At 43.0% G+C, this 12,455-nt stretch overlaps 2 protein-coding genes across 4 annotated transcripts in view; one reads left to right on the forward strand and one right to left on the reverse strand.

Annotated features, from left to right (window-relative positions):
* ADGRE3 (adhesion G protein-coupled receptor E3) overlaps positions 1-4,900 on the forward strand; it is a 42,639-nt gene extending 37,739 nt beyond the window's left edge. For 2 of the 3 annotated variants that reach the window (XM_034998307.1, XM_034998309.1), the window contains one exon: positions 1,170-4,900. In XM_034998307.1, the coding sequence (XP_034854198.1) occupies positions 1,170-1,331 (162 nt within the window). In that variant the 3' untranslated portion in view covers positions 1,332-4,900. The remainder of the gene's footprint in view (positions 1-1,169) is intronic. The other variant, XM_034998308.1, reaches the window with a different exon arrangement.
* A 6,067-nt stretch (positions 4,901-10,967) lies between these two features.
* CLEC17A (C-type lectin domain containing 17A) overlaps positions 10,968-12,455 on the reverse strand; it is an 11,303-nt gene continuing 9,815 nt past the window's right edge. The window contains exon 11 of the mRNA XM_034997560.1: positions 10,968-11,292. Within this exon, the coding sequence (XP_034853451.1) occupies positions 11,160-11,292 (133 nt within the window). The 3' untranslated portion in view covers positions 10,968-11,159. The remainder of the gene's footprint in view (positions 11,293-12,455) is intronic.

Consider the following 12,455-nt stretch of genomic DNA (forward strand, 5'->3'; position numbering starts at 1 on the left):
TGTGTAAACACTATCCATATCTTCTCTACTTTAAGATGTTATTGATTGTAAGATACATCAATTTATTAACAGCTTTCAGAAAGTAAATAATTGCTACATCAAGGAAATATGTTTTTCATCAGCTTTCCCATTTTTAATAGTCAGCTATTGCTGGGTAACAAACAACCTAAAAAATCTCAGTAGCCTAAACACAAATATTTACTTTTCTCATTCTCAAGTCTGAAGGATGATTGAAGTTCAGCTGATCTTGTCTGGATTCAGCTTGGCTTGGCTCCAGGATGCAGATCATGTTCAGGTCTGCTCCTTGTGACTCATCCTGAGGCTTGGCAGAAAGGGGGCAGCAACCTAGGATATGTTCTTCTCATGACAGTAGCTAAATCACAAGAAAACAAGCCCGACTGGGCAAGGCCATTTCAAGCCTTGTGGTCCTGCTTGCCTCACTTCCACTGACGTTCCATCGGCCAAGGAAAGTCATATGCCCAAGCCCAAAGTCAAGGAAAAAGAACCCTCCACCCATCATGAGGCTAAGTATTACACCATGAGCGTGTACTATGACAGAGGAGTGAATAATTGAAATCCATAATGCAATCTGCCACACCACTTAAACACCTGAATTCTTAAACATATTTCCATGTGAGGGTATAGTCTCCATACTAATATGTTTTAATAGCTCTATGATGACATTACATAATAAGTTAATTTTTTCAACATGTTATTATGAACATTTTCAAGCATACAAAAAAGTTAAAAGAATTAGGCAATGAACACATATATGCCAATCACTTCGATTACCTTTGTAATTATTTGTTATCACATGTCTATCCACATAGCCATTCTCCACTGCTAAGTCCCTAGTAACCACTATTCTACTTTCTGGCTCAACTAATTTGACTCTTACAGGGATCTCATATATGTGGAATCAGACATGATTTGTCCTTTTGTGTCTGGCTTCTTTCACTCAGCATGACGTCTTCATCGTTCATCCATGTTGTAGCCTGTGTCAGAATTTCCTTCCTTTCTAGGGCTCCATAAATAATATTCCATATACATATATACCACATGTTGTAGGGAAACTCTTTTTAATAATGTCTTTATTCTCTTCCTGACTCACTGGTTTTCTCTTCACCACTGTTAACAAAAACTTTCCAGTATTTTCTTTGATATTCCAGGTCCGAAACTGGTTTGGAGAGATCACGAAATCTAAATCTGAGTCTGAGACTTTTACACTTTCCACCAAGTTTGGCGCTGACTCAAAACCCAGTGAAGTAAGAGAGCTTGTGACTTACTCTAATGCTTCCCCCCCAACACACCAATCCCCTCTCCCGTCTTAGTATGAGCTCCCTTGCCCAGCAGGAATGGCAAAGAGCTCTTCCTGATGACCTGGCTTGCATTTCCCATTCTCACTATATTGTTCCTCAGTGACTCTTCCCTGATCACTGTTAGTGCTTAAGCTAGCTTGTGTATATATTCTTGTCATACAAAGGAATAGGGGTAAGACATATCACCAGCACCACTACCATCTAAAGTAGAATGTTTTGGGGGGTAGACTTACAATCACCAACATAGCAGAGTGGTCACCATCCTCTGAAATCCTGCTGTCCTGTGGAGAGGTGAATGTAAGCCCAGTGCGATTAGTAGATACCATGGAAAAGAGAGGGACTCCACCCTAGATGTTCTACATAATTATAAGGGAGGGGTACATGGAATAACGGGAACTGCCTGGGAAAGGAAATGGTCCTGTTAGTAAGAAGACCTCTGTGGAACTCAGTGGCTGGTATCCACCCATTCTTCCATTGATTTAACTCAGGCTCAATGCACTACCTTGTACCTCTCTATAGTTTTCCTTTATTTGTCTTTTTGGAGAAATTAGAGAATATACTTCTTTAAGAAGGCATGCCCTTAGATGAGCAAGATGGGCTCCAAACTCATAATCCATAAAAATTTTCCCAGTTTCATTTGTGTACTCCCATGTGTACACTCAGCACATCTGCTAGCCAAGGAGCCTTAGAATGTATTGTTTTTAAAATGAAAAATTGAGAAATTTCTGACACATTATCTTTTACTTTTCTTGAACTAATATGTGATATTCTCAGCACTGGAAATATTGAGTCACTAAAAACACATCTCTCCCTATTTGGAGGGCAGAAAGGAGAATTCATTCTAAATCTTTCAAAAAGGACCAAAAGGAAAACAGGACCAGGAAAAAAGGTTTAGGGCATGTCAAGTGATCAGAAAAAAATTTTATGAATATTAGGTTTAATCATGCCCAAAAAAAGTAAAATTGTAAAAGGTGCTGGCTGCTAACTGTGACCTTTGAAAGACTTCCCAGATAATCCAAAATAATTTCCAAAGTTTCCTGCACTCCAATAACTGGAGATATTTTATTATCATTACTTAACATTGTGGAAGTTGAATAAGATGATCATATCTTTTAAAGGGGGCTATATGTATTAGTTACCTGTAAGAAAAACATTCACTTTAATTTTTTTGTATTTGTATCTGATTTTATGTTTTTATTATGTTCAGTTAGCCACTGTGTAGTACATCATTAGTTTTTGATGTAGTGTTCAATGATTCATTAGTTGCATATAACATTTACAATTTTAATTAAAATAATTTCTTAAGCTTTTATTTTTCTAGGCACAGGATATGATTAAAAAGCTAAAAAAAAAAAAAATCCCTTCACTTTCCATGGACAAATTTGCCCTTGGGTTAAATTTCTAGCTCTGTTCCCTAGAAACTTGTTAACACTGAAAGGCCAGTTGTGTAACCAGGCAATATTGTTTGTAAAAAGTCATGTTTGACTGGGCAGGGAGTTCTGTGAATGAACCATAAATAGTAGGAGGGGAATGATAGCTTTGGACTTCCTGCATACAATGACTCATTCCTCAACCAGGCCAGGAAATTCTATCCTCATGGGCTGCTATAGGAGGTATTGGTTTTCTTGTGGGACTTGGGGCTTTTAAACCAAGCTGTAACATATGGGTGGTAAAAACTATATTTGTTGAGTTCTACAATATGTCAAGGTACTGTAGTAGGTAATGGACCTACAAAAGGAATAAGACCAACACAGTCTCTGCTTTCATGGGGCTTAGAGTCTCGCCTTTCTTCATAGACACAAATTAACTTAAATTCTGGAGCAGGCTACTATGTCTGAAATTTTTTCAAAAAAAAAAAACAAAGAATTCTTCATATGGGATTTTTGAGAAGTCCTCCCATATAAGCTGCAGAAGGCCACACCTGACGTAGGATTCCAAAATGCTAGATTGTGTCATCCTTGCATGCTGGATGGAGCTCTTGCCACTAGGGACTTACTAACAAGCTCTGAACAAGCCATAATAACCCACTTTTTGACCAGCTTGATCCAGTTCAGATACCATATTAACCCTCCAGATGACTTCAAGATCATTACCATCTAATTATAATAACAAAAAACATAACTACCTGCAACATGACAGATCCCACTGTGCCCATTTAAGGGAAGAACAGAGGTGGCACTCTAATCCTAGAAGCCTCTTCCCCCTTCCTTGAAACACCCCACCCCAGGTCAGCTTGCTTACCAGTCCCTTAATTACCCTAACCCCATAAAACCCTAACAATGACCTAATCGAGGAGAAGATGCCTTTAGAACATGAGCTCCCCTTTTCTGTTCTCTGGCCATTGAATAAATCACCTCCTTGCCATCAAATACTGTTTTGTTATTTGGTTGTTCGGCAAATGGTATTGAGTAGGCAAAGAACCTACCACTTCCGTAACACTCTCTGCCTTTAATCCACTTCCGCTCTTTCTTTCTGTTTTGTTGGTGGTAGTGGTTTGTTTTGTTTCATCCTTACATCTACCTTTAATCTAAACATCTTCTGTGGGGGGATGTTTCTTCAGAGCAAGTGAAGAGAAAATATTCAAACTAGAACATTCAACTCCACGTGGAAAGTCACCCATGGATCTGGTTGGCATGGTGAACAACAAAGCTGAGGACAAGGGAAATCATTATAAATGTCATCCTTGGAGAGGAAAGGTTTAGCCTTTACTCCCTGAAATGTTTGTTCTGCATATTGGGCTCTCAATAAATGTGTGTTTCATTGGATTTCTCTTCACTATCATGTGTTCAGCCAGTGCTTGTCCCTGGATGCCCAAATAATGGCCTTTGCAAATATTCCCTTGATGTTTTGTAAAAAAGGTAGCCCCTTCCAAGACCTTTCCTCACTTTCTTATACTCACTCATCCTGACCCTGCTCTTTAAACTCATCCAGTCCTTCAGACCATCAGCTTCTCCCAAACCATCAGCTTTACCTCCTTTCTTATCCAGGCTAAATCTCATGATCAACCATGTCAAGTGATTTTTCTCCCATACTTTCAACACATTGCTCCCTTGTTCTGATTCCATAACTAGCTGGGAAAACCTCAATCCAGGACCAATCCAACAATGGTAGTACTGCAGATGGTCTGCTCAGCAGTCTTCACCAAATCATATGCTCCTTATTAATAGAACCTTCATTGTTTGCTGACTTGGGACAGCAATATGCTTGGACACATGGGGCCAGTTGAGATTGGTTTAAGCCCAGTTATTCTCAACTAGAAGTGATTCCCCCCACTGGGGACATCTGACAATGTCTGAAGACATTTTTTGTTGTCATGACTGGAGAAAGGCGGGGAATGCTACTGGCATCTATGTGGTAAAGGCTAGGAATGCTGCTAAACATTCTACAAGGCACAAGACAGCTCCCACATACACACCACAAAGGATTATCAATCCCCAAATGTCAGTAGTGCTGAGGTGGAGAAACCCTAGTCTAAACTAAGCATAATGATCATATTCCTATTTGCTAGAGACTGTTTTAGGATGGGTGCATTTGGACCAATTCTAGACAATGAGATATAAGAAACACCTACTGGAAAATACTTTTTCTCCTTGATAAAAACAAAACAAATTCAAGAAGAACCTGACCATTACTTCCTGTTTTGGGCTGTTATACAATAATATGATGCTTAGAGAGAAGGTACCACATAAATACTGAGGATGGAAGAGTGAAAAGATGAAAATAATCTGGGCTTTTATGACATTGTTGAGCTGCTGAACCAAACCTAGGACTTTCTCTTATGTGAGACAAATAAGCCCCTATTGTTAAGCCACTTCAGGTCAGGTAATGTTACTTGCAGTCCAAAGCATCCTTCCTTATGAACAGACCACATCTCTTAACCACTTTTCCATCAGGGCAGTGAGATCCCAGAATCACTCATCTTGGAGTCATTACAAATATATACTTTCTGATCTAAACAAGACTCTCCATGTTACCTGGAACTTGCTCTTCTTATCCTGAATCAACTTCCCCTCATGAAAGGTTACAGTTTTTCACTTCCTTCCTCAATCCTCATCACCTTTCCCTTTATGTGAGGCAGAAGACCTTGTCTCCTACTTCACAGCGATAATAAACACCAGCTGATGGAAACTACCTTAACTTCCTGATATTCTTTACAAATACATCCACATCCATACCCACCCTTGCTTCCTTCCCTCATCAATGCCAATAGTCCCCTCCTCCATTCTTCTACAACAGCAAAGAGGTCCCTCCTCTTGTTTAAGGCTAATCCTTCCCTCTATGCTTTGCTCATCCCCTCCTGCCTGTTTGGGGACCTTTCTCCACTGATATCTCCTCTCTCTGTATTGAGTCTTCCACCTCTCTGACATCCTCTCTCCTGGTTCTTCCCCAGTGGTATTTAAATATGCTAAAAAGAGGTCAGGAAACTTTTTCTGCAAAAGGCTGAATAACAAATATTTTAGATTTTTCAGAATATGTGTGTGTGTGAGTGCCCCTTAGAAATATAACAACAATGTCTAGCTCGCTGGCCATACAAAAACAGGCTGCACTCAGCATTTGACCCCCCCCCCCCCAAGGCATAGTTTGCTGGACCCTGTGCTAAAGAAAGAGAAATGGTAGCTGCTAGGAAAATGGCCACTTGTACATTTCTCAATTCCTCTTTACCCCCTACACTAATATATCTACTCAGCAAAAGTCTGCTGGGACCAATGGCAGCTGGGTAAGGATGAGAGTGGTATCTCTGGGGAAATCCCCAAAGGAAAATCTGGGGTTGAAATGTCTCCCCCATGCACCAGGTGGCGAGTCCCAAGATAAGCTGAAGAGCACTCTAGGCTGAAGATCAGACACCATCTGTTCCAGGAAGAGTCTGGCCCACAGGGGTCCATGGACCTCCTGGGATAGGCCAGCAGCACTCCCGTGTGTGTGTGTGTGTGTGTGTGTGTGTGTGTGTGTGTGATCCCTCTGGCCCTCAACAGGAACGCTGCTCCTAAATCTAGAAGGGACCAAGGAGACTGGGGAGCAAGTAGGTGCCAAGGAGGTAGTGAATCCATCTCCTTCCATCACTTGGGAAACTGCCCCTGCTTAAGAGTTCTCAACCCCCAGGTCTGAGCCCCAAGAAGAAAGGACAACATTGAGAGGTCCTAGTAGCTGGAAAAAGGATGAACTGATGTAATTGACACCCAACAAATAGAGATGCTGGAGTAGATAGACGACTTAAAACAAGAATAATTCCAGTAAGAATTGAACACAATAAAATAAGAATGTAAGGAGATTCAAGTACAGCACCAAAATCCTTTATGGAACTAAATAAAAATGGAATAATTAAAAAGAGAAAATTTTCTGGATAAATTAAAGAAGAGTGTGGTCACTGTCAAGAGCCTAATCAGTGGCTTGGAAGACCACATGGAAGAAATCTCTTAAAGCACAGAGCAAAATGCCAAAAGAAGAAAATTATGAAGGAAAAAAAATTAGTCTGGGAGTCCCAGGAGATCTGACATGAGAATAATAGGGGGGCTGGGAAGAGTAGGGGGGAGGCATTCAGGTCCCTTCTACCCAAAAAATCCTCCCTGCTGCAATTACCTCTCTCTTTCTCCCTCTCTCTCTCTCTCCCTCTCTCTTCAACAGTCAAAATTCTAGAAACGTTGTTTATGCTCTGCTGTCCCCACTTCCTCCCACCCCCTCACTACTCAGCTACTACAGTCTCATTTCTGCCTCCAACACACCCAGGAATGGCTCAGTGTCCCAAATGCTTCCTCAGTGCTAAGGATGGAGGCTTCTCAATCTATTCTAACTTGACATTTGGGTCACAGTTGACTCCATTGGTCCTCTTTTCTTCTTTTTTTAATAATCAAGTATTTTGGGGTGCCTGGGTGGCTCAGTCGTTAAGCGTCTGCCTTCGGCTCAGGTCATGATCCCAGGGTCCTGGGATCGAGTCCCACATCGGGCTCCCTGCTCTGCGGGAAGCCTGCTTCTCCCTCTCCCACTCCCCCTGCTTGTGTTCCTACTCTCGCTATGTCTCTCTCTGTCAAAAAAATAAAATCTTAAAAAATAAAAATAAAAATAAAATAATCAAGTATTTTTATTTTTTCCAAGTTTTCCAGGTTTATTTTTTTCCAGGTTTATTTTTATTTTTTCCAGGTTTACTGGCACCTCCTTGCTCCCCAGTCTCCTTGCTCCCTGTTTATAATTAACAGATAAAAGTTGTACAACATGATGGTTTGATCTACATATGCATTATCCCCTTTACTTCTGGAAGCTTTCTCTTCTGTTGGTTTTCTTGGTACTGCACTATCCTATAAGGGCGATCAACTCATCCCAGTTTGCCCAGCACTTTCCATCTTCAGCACTGAGAGTCCCATGTCCCAGGAACCCCTCCATCCCAGGCAAACTAGAACCACATCACAAGCCTGTCTTCCCCTGTTCCAGAGTGTCTCAATTTGGGTTCCCCCAAGAGCAAACACTGAGACAAGGATTCAAGTGTAAGTAGTTTTTTGGAGGTGATCCCCAGAAACACCAGCAGGAGGGTGAAGAAGTGAGTCAGGGAAAGAAAGGCAGCCAGTACAAGATGTGTTCAAAGATGTGTTATCGAACAGGCTACCACTGCAGGCAATGGAAGCTCAATCCCAGTAGGGACCTCTGGGTGAGCACAGGGACACACTTCAAACTCATCTCATCTGAGGGGTGAGGGAGCTGGGGTATGTGTACACTAAGTCCAGGCTTTGGCTGAGAGCCCTTCCAGAAAGCATTTCCCTGCTAGCCCTTCTCACCTGCCATGTGCCAGACCAGGAAGACTCTGGTGGCAGCTGCTGGCCATTAGAAGTAGCTGAAAATATGAGGATCAAGGATCTAAGTAGGCCATGACCACATCTGCTGCACACAAGGTTCCATTCTTGAACTTCAGCAAGAGTTCATGAACCACCTAAATCTAAATGTGTTCAGGGGCACCTGGCTGGCTCAGTCAGCAGAGCATACGACTCCTGATCCCAGGGTTGGGGTTTCGAGCCCCACACTGTGTGTAGAGATTACTTAAAAACAAAAAATCTTAATAAATAAATAAATGTATGGGGGTACCTGGGTGGCTCAGTCAGTTAAGCATCTGACCCTTGATTTTGGCTCAGGTCATGATCTCAAGGTCCTGGGATCGAGCCCCGTGTCGGCTCCAAGCTCAACAGGGAGTCAGCTTGAGGATTCTCTCTCTCCCTCTGCCCCTCCCCTTGCTTGCGTGCTTTCTCTCTGTCTCTCTAAAATAAATAAATCTTTTTTAAAAATTTTAAATAAATAAATGTGTTCATAAGCATTTTTTCTTCCTCAGCTCTAGGTATTAATAACTCCATCTTTCCTGTTGATTAAGTTGAAAACTTTAGGGTAATTCTTTACTCCTCTTTCTCTCACATCCCACATTTGATCCATCTTCAAAATAGATTAATTTTCTTCCTAGCTGGTCCCTTTCCTCTCTCACCTGCATTATCATAATAGCCCCAGGAGAGCCACACAGATTATTATCAATAGACCCAGAACTCCATTCCTAGTCCCCTACCTCAGCCCAGGATGTCTGTTCCACCACACCACTCAGGTCCCTTCCCATAATTGCCAACCAAGATAAGAACTACAAGGTTGGGGTCCTCAGGGATAATTCAGGTTTACAGACAGTCCCTTGAAAGGTGGCAGGTGCTACAGAAAGAGATCAACCATTGGAGGCACAGATTTGAGTCCAAATATCAGCTCTGCAACTTATCCACTCAATGACAATGGGCAAGGCTCAGTTTCCCCAGCTATAAAATGGGGTTGGTAATTGTTCCAATCTCACAGAGTCATTGTGACGATTCAGTGGGAGCTACTGTTTCTATCTAGCGCACAATACACGCTTGATAAATCGTGGTTTTTGTTATTTTTATCCACCAAGAATGCCCAACCTTTGCTCCCCTGGACCCAAAGTGGTAAAGGGGACCTCCTTCACCCTTATCTCTCTACCTAAAATTAGACAATCATGAGACATGTGTAAGGGAGATAAGTTTGAGCCAGCTCCACTGTGGAACGCCCCCCGCATGACTCAAAGACGTGACCACAGCTCCATTTCCCCATTTTTCAACACACTGGGGGAAGATAAAGTTTCCTCTTCTGAGATGCAGAAATTTCCCCCGACCCAGATAAACAGTCACTTGGACCAATGACCCCTGGGTAGAGGGCTTAGAACAGGATGCCCACCCACTCTGCAGTCTATAGGATACATGGGGGGCTGGTTTCAGTACTGGTGAGTTGGGGCAGGTATGGTGGTGGGAGGAGACAAATAGAGATGGGAACGGGAAATGAAGTGAATGCTAACCTCCCCCACTACCCCTCTGCTCAGAACCTCCTTGTCATAATCACCTGCTCTCAGTCAATGCAAGGATTCTGCTACTCATCAAGGGTTCTGCTACTCATCAATTGTTGATCAATAAATTGATCAGTTTGGAGAATGTCTACCTACCTTTGGATACAATTCAGGGATTGTCCAAAGGGATTGCCGTGTTGCGTTGTGTTCAGCTGCAGGGTAGTACCAGCCCCCAAGGGGGTGCTTTTCATTGTCATAATCACTGGAGGAACATCAGTCAATTAGTGGGTATTAAAGGCTGAATTGCATCTCCCCCAAAATCCGTGTTGAAGTCCTAACCCCCAGTATGTCAGATGTGACTGTATTTTGAGGTAGGGTCTCTGAAGAGGTAATTAATGAAAATGAAGTCATTACAATGGGCCCTAATCCAATATGGTCTGTGTCTTTATAAAATGAAGAGATTAGGACACAGATACACATAAGGGGAAGTCCATGTGAAGACACAGGGAGAAGGGGGTCATCTGGAAGTCAAGGAGAGACGCTTCCCCAGAAACCAACCACTTCGACACCTTGATCTCAGACATCAGCCTCCAGAACAGTGAGACAATACATTTCTCTCATTTAAGCCAGTCTATGGTGCTTTATTATGGCAGCCCCAGCAAACCAACACAGTGGTCAAAGACCACGCCGTGAACTTACATCTTGAGTTCTAATATTGCAAGAGCTAATAGCCCAAGAAGGTCTGCTCAGAAATGAACCGCGTCTCCAGTGAATCACCTGCTACAGACTGGATTATGGGCCCTCACCCAATTCATTTGTTAAATCCTAACCCACAATGTGATGGGCCTTTGGGAGGTGATTAGGTCATGAGGGTAGAACTCTTGTGCCCTTATAACAGGGACCCTAGAGAGCTTTCACCCTTTCCAGCATGGGAGAACACAGCAAGAAGATGGCCATCTACGAATCAGAAAGTGGGCCCTCGTTACACATTATGCCTTGATCTTGGACTTTCCAGCTTCCAGAATTTCAATAAATAAACCTCTGTTGTTTATAAGCCACTCAGTTTACAGTTTTCTGGTATAACAGCCTGAACAGACTAAGACACCATCCGATTGAACAAGCCCACGGGGCGCCTGGGTGGCTCAGTCAGTTAAGCGTCTGCTTTTGGCTCAGGTCATGATCTCTGGATCCTGGGATTGAGCCCCACGTCGGGCTCCCTGCTCAGCAGGGGAGTCTGCTTCTCCCTCTGCCTCTGCCCCTGTTTGTGTGCACTCTCCCTCACTCACTCTCTCTCCCAAATAAATAAATAAAATCTAAAAAAAAAAAAAAAAAACAAGCCCTCAAATCCTCACCCTAGAAACGCTCTCACTTGCACCCAAGGGGACTTGCAACATCCAAGCTCCTGGTTCCATCTTAGGTGTATCCATGTCGGCTCATGGAGAGGCAGTCTTCCGTGGAAGGGCAGAAGGTTCTCATCCCCAAGAGCCAAGGAGCACTGGGTATGGACCCACACCCACCCTCAGCTGTGAGGTTCAACAGGAACACTTCCGCTCACAGATCCAATATGTAGTCTTGTCACAAGAGAGGTCATTCCAGGTGCCACCTTTGTTCATGCTGGCACAATCCTCGTCATAGATGTTGTTGGGTTCCTCCGGGTCCCAAAAGCTGGAGGGAGGAAAAGTGGGCATGGGGAGGGATGAATAGGCGGAACTCAGGGGTTTTCAGAGCATTATATGTGATACTGTGACAGTGGATACATGACATCATACATTTGTCAAAACTCGTAGAATGCACAGCACTTGGAATGAACCCTAATATAAACTATGGACTTTAGTTCATAATAATGTATCCATACTGGTTCATCACTTGTAACAAATGTGCCACACAGAATGCAACAGGTTAATAATAGGGGAAATTATGTGCAGGAGAGAAGGAATATATGAAACATTTCTCTGTACCTGCTGCTCAAATTTTCTGTAAAAAATAAAGTCTATTAATTAAAGAAAGAATATGGAGGGGGGAGAGAAGGCAAGGTCTTCATGGCTCAAGGCTCTTCCATCCTAATCATTTCTTCAGCTTTTCAGAATTATCTGAAGCTGCCACATTATCCCCTTCACCCCAGCTTGTCTGCCTTAACTCAGCCCCACCTCCCCGTTCGCCAGGACAGTCTCCTGCTCCTGAATCCGTTTCCTGCATCTGGTCAGTTTCTGCCTCCTCTTACAAAGAACCCTTCCTTCACCCCTGCAATCCTCCCAACCTTCCAGGTCTTGTAGTGTCTTAGATCACATTCCCTTAAAGCAGAGCCTGATTTGGCAATTCAGGTGCATGGAATTTATTAAGAGATGCTCTCAGGAGAGAAGGAGTGGGAGAAGCAGGATGGGGCAGGGAGAGGAGTTGAGCAGAGATGTGGGTTCAGTCTGGTCTAGCCTCAGCCTGATCCGACAGGGAGCTGCGGAGTATGAATAACACCACAGAGTTATCTCGACTTGTGACAAGGAATCCAGGCTTCTCTCAGCCACTCATTGGCTATGGGCTGACCCCACTGGGAGTGGAGTAACCTTCTAGCTGAGCAGGCCTCCAATGGACTGAGGACAACTCTCCAGAGAAAGCATAACCATGAGCCTTTAGCAGTCAGTGCCCCCTACTGGAGGAGGGCTGCACCCGCCCCACGAAGGGGTCTGAGCTGAGCACCCATAGCACCACGCTATGCCACGCCTTCTCTATTCACAGAGCTATGCCTTCTTCCAGGAATCTTTTTTTTATTTTTAAGATTTTTATTTATTTATTTATTTATTTATTTATTTATTTATTTATTTATTTATTTATTT

This window comes from Mirounga leonina, unplaced genomic scaffold (assembly GCF_011800145.1).
Source record: "Mirounga leonina isolate KUSES-001 unplaced genomic scaffold, KU_Mleo_1.0 Mir_94, whole genome shotgun sequence".
NCBI classification, from domain to species: Eukaryota; Metazoa; Chordata; class Mammalia; order Carnivora; family Phocidae; genus Mirounga; species Mirounga leonina.